The following is a 21,915-nucleotide window of genomic DNA, read 5'->3' on the forward strand; positions in this document are numbered from 1 at the left end:
TTGATTGATTTACGTATATTAAACCAACCTTGCATGCCTGGGATAAACCCCACTTGGTCATGATTAACAATTTTTTTGATATACTGCTGTATCCGGTTGGCTAGAATTTTGTTCAATATTTTCGCATCTATGTTCATTAGAGATATTGGTCTGTAGTTTTCTTTTTTGGTTGTGTCCCTGTCTGCTTTTGGTATCAGGGTGATGTTGGCTTCATAGAAGCTGGCAGGGAGTATTCCAGTGTCTTCAATCTTCTGGAAGACTTTTAAAAGTAGAGGTATTAGTTCTTCTTTGAAAGTTTTGTAGAATTCATTTGTAAAACCATCTGGTCCAGGACTTTTATTTTTGGGAAGATTTTTGATAACTGTTTCAATTTCATTAGCTGTGATGGGCCTGTTCATGTTATCCACTTCCTCTTTACTTAGTTTTGGAAGTTGGTAGGTATCTAGGAAATCATTCATTTCTTGCAGGTTCTCTAGCTTGGTGGCATATAGTTGTTCATAGAAGCCTCGCATGATATGTTGAATTTCTGCAGTGTCTGTTGTGATTTCTCCTCTTTCATTTACTATCCAATTTATTTGGGTCTTCTCCTTTGTTTTGTGAGTCTGGCTAAAGGTTTGTCGATTTTGTTTACTCTTTCGAAGAACCAACATTTACTTTCATTGATCTTTTGTATGGTTTTCCTATTCTCAATGTTATTTATTTCTGCCTTAACTTTAGTAATTTCTGTCCTTCTGGTTGCTTTAGGATTCCTTTGTTGTTCTTCTTCTAGGTCTTTAAGATGTGCAATCAGGCTGTTTATTTGTGCCTTTTCTTGTTTCCTAATGTGTGCTTGTATAGCTATGAACTTCCCTCTTAGGACTGCTTTAGCTGTGTCCCAAATATTTTGATAGCTTGTGTCTTCATTTTCATTGAACTCTCGAAACATTTTGATTTCTTCCTTGATTTCCTCTTTGACCCAGAAGTTGTTAAGAAGTGTACTGTTGAGCTTCCACATTTTGGCACTGTTTCTAATCTTTTGTTGATTGTTAAGTGTTAGTTTAATTCCACTATGGTCTGAGAAGATGCTTGGGATGATTTCAGTGCTCTTGAATAGGCTGATGCTGTCTTTGTGGCCTAACATATGGTCTATCCTTGAGAATGATCCATGTGGATTTGAGTAAAATGTGTATTCCAGTTTCTTGGGATGAATGACTCTGAAAATGTCCAATAGTTCTAGTTTATCTATCTCTTCATTTAGCTCCCTTATGTCTTTATTGATTTTCTGCCTGGATGATCTGTCAAGTTGAGATAGTGGGGTGTTGAAGTCCCCTACTATGATTGTGTTACTGTTAATATATTGCTGTAGCTCTTTCAGTAGAAGTTTGATGTATTTAGATGGCTTCTCATTGGGTGCATAGATATTAATAATTGTTAAGTCCTCTTGATTGACTGATCCTCTGAGCAGTAAGTAGTGTCCATTCCTATCTTTTTTAATCTTATCTATTTTAAAGTCTATCATGTCAGATATGAGAATAGCTGTTCCTGCCCTTTTTTGTGGGCCATTGGCTTGAATGATAGTTTTCCATCCTTTCACTTTAAGTCTGTGTTTGTCTTGTTGCGTTAGGTGAGTTTCCTGTAGACAACATATTGTTGGGTTGTGTTTTCTAATCCATCTTCCTACTCTGTGTCTTTTAATAGGTGAATTCAGGCCATTGACATTTATTGATATCAAAGATTGAAGATATTTTAACGCCATTCTTGTAGAGTTTTAGAGTGTTTTGATATATGTTCTATTTGTGGTGGTCTGGTTGTTTATAGGAGACCTTTCAGAAATTCTTTCAAGGCACGCTTGGTGATGGTTGCTTCCTTCAACTGTTGCTTGTCTGAGAAGGTTTTGATGCTTCCATCTAGTCTGAATGACAATCTAGCAGGATATAGTATTCTTGGCTGAAAGTCTTTCTCATTGAGCACTCGATAGATATCTTGCCATTCTCTTCTGGCCTGTAGTGTTTGTATGGAGAAGTCTGCTGCTAATCTTATGGGTTTTCCTTTGTAGGTGACTCTTTGTTTTTCTCTTGCAGCCTTGAGGATCCTTTCTTTATCCTTATTCCTTTCCAATCTAAGTATGACATGTCTTGGTGTCTTTAGGTCTGGGTTAATTCTGTTTGGGACCCTCTGGGCTTCTTGAATCTTTATGTCTTTGGTGTTGTCTAGACTAGAGAAATTTTCAGCTATTATGGCCTGGAGAACGCTTTCTTCCTCCCCTTCTCTTTCTTCCTCTGGTAAGCCAATAATGTGTATATTGTTTCTTTTGAAGTCATCCCATAGGACTCTGTTGTTGTTTTCAGCATCTCTTAATCTCTTTTTGAGATCTCTTACTTCTTTTTTAGTTGTCTCTAATTCATCCTCAATCTTGCTAATTCTGTCTTCAGCCTCATTGATTCTATTCTCTCTGCCCTCTACTGCTTTCTGGAGTTCATCTATTTTGTTGCCCTGCTCTGATACTGTTTTAGCTTGTTCAGTTAGTTGCCTTCTTAGCTCAGCGATTTCAGCTTTCAGCTCTCTAATAACCATGAGATAATTAGAATTTTCTTCCATATTCTCATTTGTTGTTCCTGCATTTCTGATTACAATTTTTTCAAATTCTTTACTCACTCCTGTTATTATTTCCTTAGCTAATGTTTGGATGTTGAACTCGTTGTTTTGTGCTTCACCCTCTGGAGGACTTTTAGCTGGACTCTTGTCCTGGTTCGAGTCTCCAATATTTTTTCTTGTTGTTTTAACCATTTTATATAAGTTAACAGTTTTTTCAATCCCTGAGTTGGAGTTCAGTGGTGTAAAAGCCTTTTTTTTTTCCCCTGTAGGCTATGGGAGCCTGAGGGCTTTTAAACTATCAATAGGCTTCTTGGCTTAATCACTGACTCCTGACCAAGAGATAAAGCAGGGTGTGGCAGAGATACTCCAGTGGTTATGCAAAGAGACTTTCACAGCCCCTCAGCTATGCCACCGAGAGGCATAGGTCTTCTCCTGAGTTTCCCGGTCAGATCTCTGTACCCTGGTGTCCCTCCCTGTTGCTGCTCCAGACTCTGAGGGCAGTAGCAATGGAGACTCAGAGTTGTACTTGGTGAGTCTCTGGGGAGCCTCCTCCTCCCTTCAGCTGTCCCCTTGTTGTGGAGCAGACTGGAGGTGGTGTCTCCACTGACAAACTGTCGAACTAAGCAGCCACTTAATCTCTCCTTAGGCCCCTCTCTCCTCTCTGTCACCAGCCACCCGTGTTTGTACTCACGGGTGATTTACTGGGTTCCTGTGGTCATTCTAGTCCTGTCCTGTTTTGGTCCGGGTGGTCTCCTCTAGTATTCCTAGTTGATCCGGGAGAGGAGAGGAGAGGAGAGGAGAGAAAGCGATCTCCCTTTTGTTGTTCTTGTTGTTTTTTATTGTTGTAATTATCATTGTTATTGATGTCGTCGTTGTTGGGCAGGACAGAGAGAAATGGAGAGAGGAGGGGAAGACAGAGGGGAAGAGAAAGACACCTGCAGACCTGTTTCACTGCCTGTGAAGCAACCCCCCCCACAGGTGGGGAGCTGGGGGCTCAAATTATATACATTATTTTTCAGGCATTCATATTTGACCTTTTTTTTAAATTTATTAGTGACTTAGTAATGGTTTAACAAGACTGTCAGATAACAGGGGTATAATTCCATATAGTTCCTACCACCAGAGCTCTGTTCCCATTCCCTCCATTGGAAGCTTCCCTATTTTTTTTTTCTCTTCCAGGGTTATCACTGGTGCTCAGTTCCTATACTATGAATCCACTGCTCTTAGAGGCCATATTTCCCTTTTTGTTGTTGTTGTTGACCTTGTTATTATTGCTGTTGTTGTTGGATAGGACAGAGAAAATTTGAGAGAGGAAGGGGAGAGAAAGATAGACACCTGCAGACCTGCTTCACCACTTGTGAAGCAACACCCCTGCAGGCGGGGAGCCGGGGCTTGAACCCAGATCCGTGTGCCAGTTCTTCTGTTTGACGCCATTACTGCCCGGCCCCCAAGCTTCTCTCTTCTTTATCCCTCTGGGAGTATGAACCAAAATTCTTTATGGGGTGAAGAAGGTGGGAGTTCTGGCTTCTGTAATTGCTTCTCCACTGGACATGGGCATTGGTGGGTGGCTCCATACTATCTTTCCCTAGTGGGCTAGGGCTCTGGGGAGGTAGGTTTTGTTTTGTTTTGTTTTTTATAATCAACTAACTATTTAGGTAGGAAAATCTCCTAAGTGTTACTCATGTGAATGAGATTGTGAATCATAACATGTTTCAGACACTGAGCACTTCTGGACTGGATAGACATTTTTGGCATACTGTACCAACAAACTACTTGACAAACTAGTGCTTCCAGTGACCCTGAACAGCTTCTTTTCCTTTCGGAATGGAAATGAAAATGGTTAAAAATCTATTAAGGGGGAGTCGGGCTGTAGCGCAGCGGGTTAAGCGCAGGTGGCGCAAAGCACAAGGACCGGCATTAAGGATCCCGGTTCGAGCCCTGGCTCCCCACCTGCAGGGGAGTCGCTTCACAGGCGGTGAAGCAGGTCTGCAGGTGTCTATCTTTCTCTCCTACTCTCTGTCTTCCCCTCCTCTCTCCATTTCTCTCTGTCCTATGCAACAATGACAACAACAATAATAACTACAACAATAAAACAAGGGCAACAAAGGAAATAAATAATAAATAAATAAATAAATAAAAATAAAAAAAATTAAATTAAATTAAAAAAAAATCTATTAAGGATTCTTGGAAAAACAAAGGAAAGTAAAAGGGTGATATGGAACGCTCTTAATGTTCTTTGTCTCTGAGGAGTAATGCCCATTGCTTTCTCCACAAATGGTAATCTCTACCTTTTAACTAGCACTACTGCTCATTGATCCAAGTCTGTCAGGTCACAGTAAACATTACAAAAGCTAGAATTAAAATGTCAAATGCAGGAACTTGAATGAACTCCAAGAACGCTGGACATACCAGTCACTCACTTGGAGCATAGACAATATCATTAACCATTTTTGTGATTCACAGAATCACAGTGACTTGCCTTATGTTGTGTCTGGTCTTTTCTCTTTAGTATCCTACAAAACTTGAGAGCACTTGTGGCCATGAATGAAAATCTGAAAAGTCAGGAACAGGAGTTTAAAGCACATTGCCGGGTGAGTGTTGCTTTGTGTCTGCAGAGGTTAAAGCAGGCCTTTTGTGAGAGCTCTTGCTTTACCTCCCATTCTTCTATGCTGGCAGCATGTCTAGATGCAGTCGAAAAAGTAGGCTCATCAAGCAGTTATGTGTCAGTTGTATAAAGTGGAAAGAGCACTGGGCCTGGTCTCTGCTCAGATACCAGAAGTAATGAGATTCGTAGCTGTGTGTGCCAGACTTCCAAACTGAGAGCACATTCTAGCAAAGTGTCTCTAATTTATAAATTATTTTAAATTCTTAGAGAATTAGAAAAGAATAGCATCATGTAAACTAGGGCTATCAAAAAAAAAAAAAAAAAAAAAACCCTAGCCCAAGCAATAACCCTGTAGGCAAGGAAGAAAGAAAGACCCTAGACCCTGCCATCTGGGGATGTGTGGTTTAATGGTGGCATGATGAGTGCAGTATGTGAACCCCGTGGAAGAGAACCCACTCTGGCAGCAGGGCCATTTGGAAGCTGGCCCTTTCCAAGACAGATGAGGAAGAACTTGGTGGGCCCAGACTGGAGAGTCCCAGGAAGGGTGGGAAAACCTGTCAAGAGATGAAAGAGAGAACACCAGCTGTGGGTGGGCTTTAAGGAGCTGTCATAGCACAGGCCTAGTTATTCTTGCATGTCTGACCTGCCCTTCAGAATGGAAAGTGTTTCTGACTGAGGGACAGCTGCCTATGGCCTGGTTAAAAAAAAAAACAAAAAAACTTCCAGCTCATGAATTAAGGGTCAGGGGAGCTAGTCCCTATTGGATTTTTATCCTAGCATAAGTCTTCAAAATATGAAATCTAGATTATGGATCAAGATAAGTAACTGGATATCATGACTAGCTTGTCCAAGTTTTTTTAATGTCCCTGTCACTTTTAAAGGAGGAGATGGCACGACTGCAGCAGGAAATTGAAAACCTGAGAGCTGAGCAAGAATCTGGCAGAGATGAAAAGGTAAAGGCCCTGGGGGGTGGGGGGGAGCCCTTAAAACCACTAAGAATTGTTAGAACTTACACCAGAAGAAGATTTCTAAAGGACTAGCCAGCAAAGACACTGATGCTAAACAGGACTGGCCCCTTGCTTTACCGCACACAGTTTTAAATGCTTCGCCATGCGGCATTCTTAAATGTTCTTGTCCCGTTCTTTCTTTTCTGGTAGATAAAAAACTATAATGGAAGGGAGTCGGGCAGTAGCTCAGTGGGTTAAGAGCACGTGGCTCCATGTGCAAGGACCGGAATATGATCCCGGTTCGAGCCCCCAGCTCCCCACCTGCTAGGGAGTCGCTTCACAGGCATTGGAGCAGGTGTCTGTCTTTCTCTTCCCCTCTCTGTCTTCCCCTCCTCTCTCCATTTCTCTCTGTCCTGTCTAACAATGACAACATCAACAGCAACAATAATAACTACAACAACAATAAAAAACAACAAGAAGGGGAGTCGGGCTGTAGCGCAGCGGGTTAAGCGCAGGTGGCGCAAAGCACAAGGACCGGCATAAGGATCCCAGTTCGAACCCCGGCTCCCCACCTGCAGGGGAGTCGCTTCACAGGCAGTGAAGCAGGTCTGCAGGTGTCTATCTTTCTCTCCCCCTCTCTGTCTTCTCCTCCTCTCTCCATTTCTCTCTGTCCTATCCAACAACAACAACAACAATAAAAACTACAACAATAAAACAACAATGACAACAAAAGGGAATAAATAAATAAAATAAATATTAAACAACAACAAGAACAACAAAAGGGAAAAGAAATAAATATAAAAGAAATAAAAATCATAATGCGTGTAAGCAGCAGCACCCCGATTTCAACTCCAGCCTCCCCCTCATTTATGGGAAGTGTCTCTGGGGGCTGTTTAAGCTGGTGGCACGTCAGTCTATTCTGGTACGTATTTTATACCCTCTCCCCCTGCGCTCCGTTGTACCATACACTGCACTCTTTTTTTTTTTTTTTTGTTCCTCCAGGGTTATTGCTGGGCTCGTTGCCTGCACCATGAATCCACCGCTCCTGGAGGCCATTTTTCCCCCTTTTTGTTGCCCTAGTTGTTGCAGCCTCGTTGTGGTTATTATTGCCATTGTTGACGTTGCTTTGTTATTGGATAGGACAGAGAGAAATGGAGAGAGGAGGGGAAGACAGAGAGAGAGGGGGAGAGAAAGATAGACACCTGCAGACCTGCCTCACCGCCTGTGAAGCGACTCCCCTGCAGGTGGGGAGCCGGGGGCTCGAACCGGGATCCTTATGCCGGTCCCTGTGCTTTGCGCCACGTGCGCTTAACCCACTGCGCCACCGCCCAACCCCCCATACACTGCACTCTTTACTCATTTCACCTCTTACTCCTGCCTGGACACGTGCCACAGGCAGCAACAGGAGCTCGATTTTGGACTCAGATTTGCAGTCCAGTTCAGTCGTTTGCACTCCAGCCAGTTCAGTCGTTTAAAACAGGGGACACCTGACCAGCTGGCTCTGGACAAAGGGCATCGTCACCCAATGAACGAATGTGGGTTTTCTTTTTTTTTTTTAATAATTTATTTCTTTATTGGGGAATTAATGTTTTACATTCAACAGTAAATACAATAGTTTGTACATGCATAACATTCCCCAGATTCCCATTTAACAATACAACCAAATGTGGGTTTTCTTGAAGCGTGAAATGAAAGCGTAGGGATATGAACCGGCAGCTGGCTCACCTAGAATACACGTGTTAGCAAGTACAAAGACCTGGATTTGAACCCCGGGCCACCACATAGGAGCACCCACAAGGAAGAAATTTCTCAAGCCATCTCTCCTCTATATTTATATCTGTCTCCCTCTCCCTTCCTCTGTGCCACTGACCTCTAGTGATAACCCTGGTTGCAAAATAAATAAATAAGGATAGAAAAAAAATGTCTTTTGATCTTTTACTAAATAAGTTTGTAAGTACCACTGTGTTTTTGTTTTCCCTTCTCAGGCATTATTCAAAGCTTGTTTCCTGAGAGATGCCCTCTGCTTGGGAAATGGTGCAGGATATGACTCACAACTTATTTGCATATTCCCCCTCTAAGGAGATGGGATGTGTGAGGCTTTGTGAGAGAGACTCTGAGAACCAGCCAGCCAGCCATGTGCCCCTGTCCCCTCCACCAGGGACTGCACTCTCACTGAGCTGAATGCTGTGCACAGGCTCTGGAGGCGACTTGATAGGGTTGTGTTATTTCAACCAGACCTGGAGACTCTCATACTTGTGTGACTGGCAGGAAAGTGTATCAGAGTCTGCCTATGCAGTGTTCTAAGCTGGTACCACAGAGCCTGCCTTAAAAAAAAATTCTATAATGTTGAACCTGGGCAGATCTAAGTTTGCACAAATTGTACATGTCAAGAGCATAATTCTTTTTTTAGTAATCATACTTTCCCTTCCCCCCTTTATTAGTGATTTGAGTATTTTACAAAATGATGAGATTTCAAGAATATATTTTCAGACCCACATAAAGTGTTAAGTCGCTGCACCCTCCACCCAAGTTCTTTTTTTTTTTTTTTTAATTTTTTATTTAAGAAAGGATTAGTGAACAAAAGCATAAGGTAAGAGGGGTACAACTCCACACAATTCCCACCACCCGATCCCCATAACCCACTCCCTCCCATGGTAGCTTTCCCATTCTCTATCCCTCTGGGAGCATGGACCCAGGGTCGTTGTGGGTTGCAGAAGGTAGAGGGTCTGGCTTCTGTAGTTGCTTCTCCACCCAAGTTCTATACCCCCTCTGTGCCCCCCTATAGCCACCATAGTTCTCACTAGGTAAAAGAAACTCTTTTTAAAGAAAGACATCTTGATAGAGGGATCGTCACTCAGTCAAGTACAGTCACTATTTTAGCTTGCTAGTGAACAAATGGCTCAATATAAGAACTTAAAATCTGGGTTTTTTATTATGTGGCTTTAAAATACTGTGACTTAGTCCCTTTTTTTTTTTTTTTTCTATTCAGACACGGTATAGGTAACAAACTGTCAGGCATCCTCACCCCAATTTTTTTTTTAACCAGAGCCCTGCTCAGCTCTGGCTTATGGTGGTGCAGGTGATTGAACCTGGGATTTCATGCCTCAGGCATGAGAATCTCTTTGCATGACCATTATGCTATCTCCTCCCCACCCCCAATTCTCCATCTGTCAGCTTCTATCTCATTTCAAGAGAAACTCAGTATAAGTGTTGATTACTTTTTATTGTTTCAGGTCCCCTCCAGTGGAGAGCCCCATGATGCCGTAACTTCTGTTATGACTCATAATGTAAGTACATTCCATTCTCAGGACTGTGACTATCCCCTGGGGGTGACGTGAAAAGGGACCAAGGATTTCAGAGAAGACCTGTGCCATAAACTTGGCCATTTGTTAAAACAAACAAGCAAAAGAGTCTTGGCCTAAGGGTAGGGGAATATAAAAATATTCAATCTTAAAAGACTTCATAATAGAATGAAAATTTCCTGCTTCCAGATAATTGTGTTCTTCTTCAATTTTAGGAAGACCTAGACAGGCGGTATAATACGGAGAAAGAGAAACTTTACAAGATTCGTTTATTACAGGTGAGTAAAATTAATAAGAAAATAGTACATGAATACATCTCACTAGGTGTGAGTGTCCTAGAACAGAACAGAAAGCCACAGTCCTGGGAGCTAAAGGACAATGCTAAATACTTAAAATAGAAGACAACAGTCTTCTATTTTAAGTATGTAACTCAATGGTTCAAGAGGTTGACAACAATGTCCCATATCAATATGCTACTTTCAAGATCATCATGTTTGATTTGATCCTTATCCAGGTGAACAGGAGATACTAGCCTCATTTTCTTTCTTTTTAAAATTTATTTATTTGGATATAGATAGGGAGAAATTCCAAAGGGATGAAAGGGAGGGAGAGAGAGAGTTCTGCACTGCTGCTTCACCATTTGTGAAGCTTCCCTGCTGCAGGGGGGGCCCAGGGGTTTAAACCCAAGTCCTTACCTTTCAGCCCCTGCCTCACTTTTGTTAGGAAGAAATGGACTCATCTTGGTTAAGTATTTGCCCAGAGTTTTCCACTAAAACTAAGTGCCCATTTTTGCTGTTTTATTTTTAACCTTGGTATTTTGTAAAGAGCCCATCAAATTTGAGGAAGGCTGAGGGGGGGAGGTTTTTTGTTTGTTTGTTGCTGCCTTTTTGATTTTTTTAAATTCATTTTGGAGCTAAATTCACAGAGTAAAAACTTCATAATGGGGGCCGGGCGATAGCACAGTGGGTTAAGGATGACGTAAGAATCCCAGTTCAAGCCCCCAGTTCCCCACCTATAATAGGGGGTCGTTTCACAAGCGGTGAAGCAAGTTTGCAGGTGAAAAAAATAAAATAAAATAAACTTCATAGTAAAATGACTTCCATTGCCAGGCTCTGGCTCATGGAAGCTCAGAAGTCATGAGCCAGTGGTGTTGCACTTGGCCTCTGACCTCTGGGAGTGAAAAGCCAGTGTGTGGTGGGAAGAGCCAGAGGGATACAGGAGCCAGTAAGTTCCTGTTTATTCCCAGTTTTTTCTTAATCTGATTTTGCCTAGGTTCTGCTAAGTTACATTTGTCTTGGATACAAGAGTATTCTCCCCATCTCTAAAGAAGCATAGAATTCACAAAAATCAAGATAATAGACCTGCAGTCTTGGAAGTGGTTTGACTCTGTGCTTACTCTATATTCAGCATTAGTGTGAGGCCACAGGAATAGGAAATGAGATGCTCCATCTCCCAAGAACATCAGAGTACACAGGAGAGAGGCCTCTGACAGGCAAGAGGGAGGTGGCGGTAAAACCATAAGCCTGCTAGAGCTGCCTGGGCCAGGGCAGGAGCAATGGATGTGGACAGAATGAGGTGGCAAGGAAGAGACTGAAGAGCTGTGGCTCAAAGAACCTAGCATTAACTAGGTAGGACAAAAAGAGGAGGCTAAGATGATGCTCTCATTTCTTTCTCTTTTTATAGAGAAAACATTTTATTTTTTACATTTTTAATTTAGCATGATCTAGCACTTAAGAAGCAATGAGTTGTAGAATATGACTTAAGTCGTAAAGAAACCACACACACATATGCTACTTCTCATTATGATGACATATTTTGATTATATCTTTGGGAGATGGGAACCCATTCTCGGTTTGGAACAAAAGATTTTTTTTTTTTCTTTTTTTTTTTTTAACCAGAGCACTGCTCAGCAGCTTATGGTGCTGTAGGGGATTGAACCTGGGCCTCTGGAACCTCAGGCATGAGAGTCTCTTTGCATAACCATTATGCTATCTTGCTATCTACCCCCACTATATATCTATATCTTTGTAGTTTCCACTTGAATGGTTATATAGCTCATGGAGAGATGACAGTAGTTAGATATAGCTGGTAATTGTAGAGTTTCTGAGAAGTTGTTAGACTACAGATATTCAAGAAACAATAAAAACACACCACCATCTCAATAGATGAAAATAAAATTGACAATATTATTTCTATATTTAAATCAGTCACACTTATAATAATGAAAATCCCTCTCAATCCGACAAAAACACTCATAAAAAACTGATAACGTGGGAGTCGGGCTGTAGCGCAGCGGGTTAGGCGCAGGTGGCGCTAAGCGCAAGGACCGGCGTCAGGATCCTGGTTCAAGCCCCCGGCTCCCCACCTGCAGGGGAGTCGCTTCCCAGGCGGTGAAGCAGGTCTGCAGGTGTCTGTCTTTCTCTCCCCCTCACTGTCTTCCCCTCCTCTCTCCATTTCTCTCTGTCCTATCCAACAACAACAACATCAATAATAACTACAACAATAAAACAACAAGGGCAACAAAAGGGAATAAATAAATAAAATTAAATTAAAAAAAAACTGATAACGTTACTTAGAAGCAACATGGGTGGGTATAAAAACAGATTTGAAATCTAATAATTTTGTTAAACAGTGTTTAATCACTAATTGTGGGGGGGGGGCATAGCTAAGATGTGCCTAGTTGTGCACAACTGAAAAATTTCCTCCAAGCGAGGCTTAGATTTCTGACCTGGGCAGTAGGGCAGACACTTAGATAACTACCCAGAAAAGCATAAGGAAGACAGTGTGGGCCAAAGGTGCAGTAATGAGAAGGGGTGTTAGTGAGACTTGTCTGCAGGCATCTGTCTTTCTCTCCCTTGCTCTGTCTCCCCTTCTTCTCAATTTCTCTCTGTCCTGTCTAATTAAACAAAAGAAAAACTGGCTGCTAGAAGTGATGGATTTGAAGTGCCAGCACCAATAAACCTGGTGGGGAGAAAAAAAAAAAAAAAGAAAGAAACCAAGAATGAAGGATATTTTCAGATTGCTATCTATACTCAGGTGAGGGTGGGGCACAATATTTTGATTCCCTGGAGGACAAATAAGAAGACTCTTGACCGGAGAAGTATCATCTCCTCCCCCCCCCCTTTTGCATTTAGGCTCGAAGAAATCGAGAAATCGCTATTTTGCATCGCAAGATTGATGAAGTGCCCAGCCGCGCTGAGCTGATACAGTACCAGAAGAGATTTCTTGAACTCTACCACCAGAGTAGGTGCATCACCCACAAGCAGACTCTGAAAAGATGGTCCAGAGTGGGACAGGAGATGAGAGGCTTCGGCCCATGTTAACATGGCGGGGTGTACCTCATTGCACAGGCAATGAAAGGCACTTCTCGGGAGGTTTCCACTTCATCATCACACCTCCTTGGTACTCATGTAGCTGGAGGGCAGGGGATTCCCCACACACCCAGGAGCAGCACTGTGGTACTCTTCCTGCCTTCTCCATGGACAGATTATTTAAACTACTTGAGCTCTTGGAGTAATGTTTAGAACCAGTCTTCATCTCAGTCAGCCATTTAGCTCCTTTAAATTCTGTCTGTTTGCCTCCAGGATTATCACTGGGGCTCAGTGCCTACACTATGAATCCACTGCTCCTGGAGGCCTTTTTTTTTTTATTTATTTATTTAAGAAAGGAGACATTAACAAAACCGTAGGATAGGAGGGGTACAACTCCACATAATTCCCACCACCAGATCTCCATATCCCATTCCCTCCCCTGATAGCTTTCCCATTCTCTATCCCTCTGGGAGTATGGACCCAAGGTCATTGAGGGTTGCAGAAGATGGAAGGTCTGGCTTCTGTAATTGCTTCCCCGGACCCAAGGTCATTGAGGGTTGCAGAAGGTGGAAGGTCTGGCTTCTGTAATTGCTTCCCCGCTGAACATGGGCGTTGACAGGTCGATCCATACTCCCAGCCTGCCTCTCTCTTTCCCTATAGAGTGGGGCTCTGGGGAAGTGGGGCTCCAGGACACATTGATGGGGTCATGAGTCCAGGGAAGTCTGGTCAGCATCATGCTGGCATCCGGAACCTGGTGGCTGAAAAGAGAGTTAACATACAAAGCCAAACAAGTTGTTGAGCAGTCATGGACCTAAAGGCTGGAATAGTGCAGATGAAGTATTAGGGAGTACTCACTGCAGATTCTTTTGTACTTCTGCTTTCAGGTATATATATTTGCCCTGGTTTATGGACATATGTGAACATATGCTCTATCTCATGGGACCTGGTCTATATCTAGGTTTGGGGACTTTATTAGTAAGTGGACCACCTGGAATGGAATTAGGGAATACTATGAAAGGAAAGGTTTCACCCGAGTGATGAAGCATTTTTTCTATTTTGTTGCAGTTGTTATTGTTGTTGGATAGGACAGAGAGAAATTGAGAGAGGAGGGGAAGACAGGTAGAAAAAGGCAGACACCTGCAGACCTGCCTCACTGTTTGTGAAGCAACCCCCCCTGTGGGGGTGGGGGGTCAAACTGGGATCCTTACACCAGTCCTTGTGCTTTACGCCATATGCACTTAACGTGCTGCGCTACCCTGCCTGACCGACCACCTGCTATCAGCCTGTCCATCACATTGTGTCTGCTCTGTGCACTGTGGAGCTTCCGTATAGACAGCAAGTGTGTGCCAGCCAGACCAACCCAGGTCTTGTGCTTCATGTGGGAAAGGGTGAATGGGGGCATTGTGGGACAGTGTCTTACTTGTGTACTTATGTCATTGCATTTACAGTTTCAGCAGTGCACAAAGAAACCAAGCAGTTCTTCACTTTATATAATACACTGGATGATAAAAAGGTGTATTTGGAGAAAGAGGTAAGAAACTTTTTCAGAAGAAACTAACAGCCAGATAAACAGCTTCCAGCACTCTCTCCCCTAGGAAGTTCCAGTGAATGTCTGGAATGTATGCATCTTCAGTGAGAGGAATGCTAGTGTATTCCTAATGCCAGGATACAAGTCAGAAAATGCCAGATTCCTTGCGAGCTCATGTTCTCTGGAGTGACATATGACTGGTATGACTTGAGAAATACCATCATAAGAATCTCTTGGGTAGGGGTGATAGCATAATGGTTTTGCAAATAGATGCTCATGCCTGAGGCTCTAAGGTCCCAGGTTCAACCCCCTACACCACCATAAACCAGAGCTGAGCAGTACTCTGGTAAAAAGAGAAAAGGAAAAAAAGAATCTTTATTTTGGTTGACACCTACAGACCTGCTTCAACACTTGTGAAGCGATGCCCCTGCAGGTGGGGAGCCTGGGACCCATACTGGGATCCTTGCGCCGGGCCTTGTGCTTCACACTATGTGCGCTTAACCCACTGCCTGGCCCCCAAAAAAGAATCTTTACAAAAAGGGGTCAGCCAGTGGCACCCCTGGTCACCATGTGCACTGTATGTGTCTTTCTTGCTTCTTCCTCTCTGTCTTCCTTTTCTTTCTCAGTTTCTTCCTGCCTCTGTTTAGTAAAATAATAAATAAATAAAATATTTAAAAAGGCTTTTAAATAATAATAATAATAAAGCTTGAGAGAAGTGCCTATGAAGGGAAAGTTGTAGTTGGTGACACTTTGAGATTTTCAAGGAAGAAATAACCAGCCAGTTAACATAGGGATGATTGGCTGTTGGCTTAGATGAACAAAGGAAGTGTTTAATTGTCAGTGACAGGCAGAGAGAGAGACTAAAAATTGGGCCAGGGAGGTGGGGAGACAGTTTAGCAGTACTGCACATGCAGGAGACCCCAGCAGTGCACTAGGGGAAAAACAGGCCTGGAGATAGCTTACACACTACAATGCACACTTCATGTGCAAGGACCTGGGTTCAAGCCCCCCTACCCCACCCATGTGTGGCACCAGTGGAAACTCCATGAGTGCTAAGCTTAGCGAGGTGCTAAGCCGTCTACTTCTTCCTCTCTTCCTGTCCATCTCTCTTCATATCTGCAATCAAGGGGGGGGGGGGGGGAATCTACCAGGAACAATAAAAATTATACATATGCAAGGCTTTACAAAAACAAAAAAACAGTACTTGCCTCCATGTAACAGTATAGTGGGCAAAGCACACACTCTGGAATCAGACAGACTTGGTTTTTAAACCTTTTTTTTTCTTAATTTTTTTTATTATTATCTTTATTTGTTGGATAGAGACAGTCAGAAATCAAGAGGGAAGGAGGTGGAGGGAGAGAGAGAGACAGAGACACCTGTAGCCCTGCCTCACCACTTGCAAAGCTTTTCTCCGTGCAGGTGGGGATGGGGGGGCAGAGGGGGAACTCTCGAACCTGGGTCTTTGCACATTATAACATGTGTGCTCAACCAGGTGCGCCACCACCCAGCCCTGACCTTATTTTCTTCACCTATAAAATAGGTTTGGTTCCTGCTTCTTTTGTGGGGGGGGAAAAAAAGACTGAATCATGTGGTATTTCTCAATACATATTAGTTATTTCCTGCTTCCTTTCCCTTGAGATTGGCAGAATTTATTTTCATTTGATAGCCTTTTGACCTACACCAGTTGCCACTTTAACAAGGATAATATTATAAATCTTCTACCTAAACCTAAGTGGTGACATCTATAATTGTTGTCACTTTTTCTTCCCCCATTGTCAGTCCAACTGAATGAATCTCTTTCCTCTTGAAAGGGAGGGAGTGAGTGTGTGTGTGTGTGCATGCATGCGTGCGTGCCTGCCTGCGGCAGTGAGGATCATGTAACAGGAGTTTGATAAATGTTTAAAGAAATGAAGTTCAGGGGATTTATGTCAGACTTGGGGGGGGGGTGGGTAACTGCTATACACACTGACCTTGAATTCTTCCTTCCTGCCAAAGGGAACACTTGTCAGCCCTCATTTACAGACAGACATTTATTGCGCGCCCCTCCTGAGAAGGCCTGAACCCCCACTAAATATCCTTCATCAGTGTTTAAAAGTCACTGCAGCTTTTAATAAACTAGGGCTTTTAATTCTAAGTCGTGTTGACACAGGAATTTTATCTGAATAAACTACATTTTATTCCAGATTCATTTATACCTGTAATACTTCGGTTTTCATGTATCTGTGGAATCCTAAGAACAAGAATACCATTTTCATGTTATGGACTGTGAACCTGAAAGCCACATATAGGATCTGCTTAGCCCAGAGCTCACTAGTTGAGTTAATGGCATAGTCAGAAAGAGAACCTTAGTTTTCTAGACTGTAGGCTAAGGCAGTTTCCATCTAATTAGGATCATTATGATACACTACCTTGAGACTTTTAGAGCCACCAAGCAGTTGGCCATTTTGACAAGAAGAGTCTGTGGGAAGGGGTAGGATGGGAAGAGTGTTCTTGCTCTCTACCCTGAGTGGCCTTTGCTCCACTGATAGCCATGACAGTGAAGTGTTGTATTCAACCCAAGGGGAAGGACTATCAGGGCAGAGTCCCAATGTTAGCTTAGTGTCTTCTCAGCTGGGGTCCATTCCCTTCAAAGAACCTTCTTCTTACATGCTTGGGGCCATGGGTTGTCACATGGTAGTTCTGTACAGAAAGGTGAAATTATAGACTGAGATAAGAGCATGATGGATATCTAAAAAATAATAATAATAATAATTTTGATGCCTAAGCCTCCAAGGTCCCAGGTTCAATCCCTGGCACACCCATAAGCCAGAGCTTTATAGAGTTATGGTGTGAAGAAAAAAAAATGTGGGACTAAGAAAATGTTGGTCCTTCTTTTAACGTTACTTTTATACCTTTATCCACATAGATAAAGGTATCTTCTTTCAAAATACCAAGAAAAAAAGATCTGGGAGATAGCTCAACCTGTTAGAGTACCACCTTGCAAGCCCAAGACACCGGAGACCGTAGGTTCTATCCCAGCACCACCTTATGCCAGAGCTGAGCAGTGCCCTGGCCCTTCCTCTCCCTCTCTTTCTCTCATAACACACACCTCATTGTCTTTCTCATAATAAGCAAAGGCAAGACATGTTTTCAGTTGTTGAAGAAACATAATCTTTTATCCTATTTTATTTTTGTTAATTTCCTTCTTTCTCCCCCAGATTAGCCTGCTGAACTCAATTCATGAGAACTTCTCACAGTAAGTACTGTCAGTCCTGCTGTCAGTACCTCGAACACCCTGTACCTTGTGTTTGGCCCATCCTAGCACTGCAGCACTGTGACTGAGCACAGTGTACTTCTTGGTGCTGATTCTTTAGTGTGAGCTCTTTACCAGGTGTGCCACCACCTGGCCCCGGGTGTGTGATTCTTAACCCTTTTACCTAAATTGCTAAGTAGAAATATGTTTGGGTTTAACAGTCTTTGTTTCCTTACAGAAACACAGTCCTATCGAGTGAATTTCTAAAACACCAAGGAATGTTTGAGGGGAAAGGATAAGATTTCAGATGGTTAGATTATGCTTAATTACCATAATCTTTGCATATTACTTTTGTCTTGCTAAGTTTAGAATCATACCCTTTATTTTTGAGAACATAGAAATGCTTTAAAATTATCACAGTACAATAAGCTATAGCTCTCAAGATTTTTAGTCTTGTGGTAAATTTTGTTTCTAAGTTAACATTTGGCATTCCAAATTGCTTCATTCGGATAGAAGACCCCCACCCCCCAAAATTGGGTGGCAAGGTCCATCTCTCCCACACGCATGCCAACCCTTAAGCATAGTGGTTCAAGTCTTCAATCCCCACCTACAGGAGAAACTTCACAAGTGGTGAAGCAGGGCTGCAAGTGTCTCTCTGTCTCTCTCCTCTGTCTCTCCCTTCCCTCTTAATTTCTGGCTGTCTCTGTCCAGTAAGTAAAGATAATTTTTAAAAATTAAAAATATATTGTCAACGGTCCCATTTTATTCTGCCTTCAGAAAATATGCATGATCTAAAATTATAGGGAAATGGTAAAAAAAAAAAAAGAAAAAAAAAAAGATTAGCTTTCAGTTAAAAGACCAGGCTGTTTCACATGCCTTCGTTGGAATATAAAATCCATTATTTCTCCTCTTCTCCTTTTTCCTTGACAGGCCTGACCACTCTGGGTTGACTTTTTCAGATAGAGACAGAAAGGGAAAGACACCACAGCATTGTAATATTCCCCTGGGCATTAAGCAGGACTTGCACGTAAGTCACACACATGGCCAAGCAGGCACCCTTCTAGGTGAGAGCTGTCAGGATAGAAAAGCCTTAACTCTCCAGAACCCCAGGATACCTTCTGGGTTTACTGTGCTGTGCAAAGACCTACTTGCCACATAGTACATTGTCAGGGTAGAGGGCTGACGGCTTGTCCCTGCTCCATTCCTGAGTCTTGTGTGCTAGTCTTAACTCTGCTGATTTTTCTTCCAGAGCCATGGCCTCCCCTGCTGCCCGGGACCAGTTCTTACGGCAGATGGAACAGATCGTAGAAGGCATTAAGCAAAGCAGAATGAAGGTCAGATGGCTTCTTTTCTGGATTGTGGCCAGATTTCATAATGGTGTTAGAAAAGGCTCCGGGAGGGACCGGGTGGTGGCACACCTGGTTGAGCACATATGTTACAGTGCTCAAAGACCCAGGTTCGAGCCCCCAGTCCTCACCTCCAGGGGGAAAGCTTTGCATGTGGTACGAAAAGTGGGGGGAAACCTTTTGCAGTACTGCGGGTGTCTCTCTGTCTTTCTCCCTCTCTGTCTTTCTCCCTCTCTCTTTGTCCCCTATCATCTCAATTTCTGGCTATGTCTATCCAATAAATAAAGATAATAATTTTTTAAAAGTCTAAAAAAAAAAAAAAAGAAAAGGCTCCTGCAGATCCAGGATCCTTTTGCAGGTTCTTGGGACTATGTTCTCAAAGGCATCTTTTTGGTGAAAACATCTTTCCTCTGGCCCAGCGGTGAGATTTAGATATTGATTGACACCCGACTCGGAATAACTGCCTGCTTTACAGAGCCATGCACGTTGGGGTGGGTATGTTTATCATTTTTGTTTCTTCTGTCTGTCCTGCCGGAGCTTAGCTATCCAGGGAGTCAGTGAACATTTTTACCTCATCTAGAGGTGAGGGGCAGAGCTCTGTATCTCTGGAATGCTGAGAGAGAGATCTCAGCAAAAGAATCTGGAGTTCCTGACCTGGAGTGAGAAGTCAGAAGTAGGAAGGGGGCGCCTGGTTAAGGCGACACTGATAATAGTGTGGATATGAAAGTCACAGCTAAGTTAGCTCCTGATTATGTCTGTAGGGGGACTCTTAGCACTTCTTACCACGTGTATTCTAGGATGTTACCGGGTAAGATGAGAAAATATTTTTATTGAGTATGAATTTGAATGCAGACCTTTCTGACCTCAGATCTCAAACTCCTACCCTTTCAGTGTTACAAGTACATGAATATGTTTTAATTAAGTTGCATTGTTTCTGGTTGTTTAAAGCACAACCAGCCAACTAACTAGAGCACAGAGCAAATAGACAAGGCCCGGGGTGGGTTTGCCTGCTGTGCTAAATAAGAAGGACCTAGCAGTGATGTCCCACCCCACCCAGTGGAAAATGTGTGTAATGGTTTTGAAAAGTAGGGCCTGAAAAAGAACATCCGTGAGAGTTTTGGCTAAAGCTATAATCTTGTGGTGAAGGGGAAGTCTGCCAGGAGGAGGAGGACTAACTACTGAGCCAGAGCTGTGTGTAAGAGGTCCCTGACCACCATCACAGCAAGGACCCGCGCAAGGATCCGGGTTCGAGCCCCCAGCTCCCCACCTGCTTAGGGAGAGCTTCACATGGCCAAGCAGGTCTGCAGGTGCCCCCTCCCCCCCAGCTCCTCCTCTTCCCCTCTCAATTTCAGTCCTATCCAATAAAATGGAAAATGCTAGAAACTTCCTATGTAGGTCGCTTGGTTAGTGTCTAGAATGTTGACTCCACGGAAGCAGCGAGGTAGCCTTGCCATCACTGCGTTAGTTTTAAGGTGTCCACTTAACATTTGTTGAATGGGGGCCAAGTGGTGGTGCACCTGGTTGGACGCAAATATCACAATGCACAAGGACCCTGGTACAAGCCCCCGGTCCTCCTCCTGCTAGGGGAAAGCTCTGTGAGTGGTGAAGCAGTGATGTAGGTGTCTCTTTGTCTCTCTTTCTCGATGTTCCCCCCCTTCCCTCTTGATTTCTGACTGTCTCTATCCAATAGACAAATAAAGATAATGTTAATGAATAAAAAAAATTGTTAAATGAATGAGTTTTTAGATACCTTTGGAAAGTTCCTTTAATGAAAATTTAGCCTTGATTTATGATATCAAAGTCCAGGAAACAACCTAAATTTTTCACTAGGAAAAAAAAAAATGGGTATGTAAGAAGTGATCAGCAATATGTTATAGGTTTTTTTTTTTAATTATAGACTGTTTATGATAGCATGAAACTCTTGTATTAAACTCTTCACATTAAATGAGAAGAAGCTACATAATGCTATGTCAGTCATTTATTTTCAGGACTTGCCGTTTACTTATGAAAGAGTGAGGAACAACACATCACTCTGGTACATGCGATGCTAGGGACAGGGTTTGTGACTTCATATCTGTGAGCCCACTGCTTGGCCTTCTGCACCTCCCAGACCACTCTTATTTTTTCAGCTGCCTTACTGAGAAAATCTTGATTTACAAGACTGTTTGGATCATAGGGATCTGGATTCACGTCTCCCCAAAAGAGGTGTCACTGCACCTGACCCACTCACTGATCGCAGTTTTTGAAATGGGAATTTCTCTCCCTCAACCTGATGAACATTTTAGACCCAAAAAGTTCATGTGAGGATTTTCCGTACTTTGTAGGCTGCTGAGCTGTAGCAGCTTTGGTCTCTGTTTTTGATGCCAGTGGTGACTGCTCCTCACAGGTGTGGCAATCCAAACTCTCCAGACTTTGCCAATGGCCTTTATGGGACAAAGTAGCTCGGGCTGAGAACCATCATCTGTGTCTTGTTTGTGGTTCTACAAAAACAAATAAAACAGACGGTTACTGCAGTTAAAGGAATGATAGAATTGTGGGATGAATTTATTACCTCTGTACAGTACTATGTGAATAAATACTGTGTAGAAAGAAAACAGTGACGACTTAGTGATGGTTGCCTTTTAGATATTGGTGAGAATGTGTCTTCTCTAAATGTTTCAACAGATGGAAAAGAAGAAGCAGGAGAACAAAATGAGAAGAGACCAGTTGAATGACCAGTACTTGGAACTATTAGAAAAGCAGAGGCTATACTTTAAGACTGTGAAAGAGTTCAAGGAGGTAAGAGAAAGGTGGGACAAGGGCCAGGTGGCATCGCATTTGGCTAAGTGCACACATTACAGTGCGCAAGGACACAGGTTCAAGCCCCTGGTCCCCACAGGCAGGGGGCAGTGCTTTATGAGTGGTGAAGCAGGTGCAGGTGTCTCTCTGTCTCTGTCCCTACCAACTCTTCCCTTTCAGTTTCTTTCTGTCTCTATCCAATAATAAATAAATAAAATTAAAAATCAGGGGGCTGGGCAGTAGTGCAGTGGCTTAAGTGCAGATGGCATGAAGTGCAAAGACCGGAATAAGG

At 42.9% G+C, this 21,915-nt stretch overlaps 1 protein-coding gene across 2 annotated transcripts in view; it reads left to right on the forward strand.

The window, feature by feature from the left end:
* Positions 1-21,915, forward strand: part of CCDC93 (coiled-coil domain containing 93) — an 89,004-nt gene that overhangs the window by 60,663 nt on the left and 6,426 nt on the right. For both annotated transcript variants that reach the window (XM_060178013.1, XM_060178014.1), the window contains 9 exons: positions 5,084-5,165; positions 6,061-6,132; positions 9,360-9,413; positions 9,644-9,706; positions 12,563-12,671; positions 14,188-14,270; positions 17,465-17,502; positions 18,749-18,833; positions 21,510-21,623. In XM_060178013.1, coding sequence (XP_060033996.1) covers positions 5,084-5,165; positions 6,061-6,132; positions 9,360-9,413; positions 9,644-9,706; positions 12,563-12,671; positions 14,188-14,270; positions 17,465-17,502; positions 18,749-18,833; positions 21,510-21,623 — 700 coding nt within the window. The remainder of the gene's footprint in view (positions 1-5,083; positions 5,166-6,060; positions 6,133-9,359; positions 9,414-9,643; positions 9,707-12,562; positions 12,672-14,187; positions 14,271-17,464; positions 17,503-18,748; positions 18,834-21,509; positions 21,624-21,915) is intronic.

The sequence above is a fragment of the Erinaceus europaeus genome, chromosome 18 (genome assembly GCF_950295315.1).
Source record: "Erinaceus europaeus chromosome 18, mEriEur2.1, whole genome shotgun sequence".
Lineage (NCBI taxonomy): Eukaryota > Metazoa > Chordata > Mammalia > Eulipotyphla > Erinaceidae > Erinaceus > Erinaceus europaeus.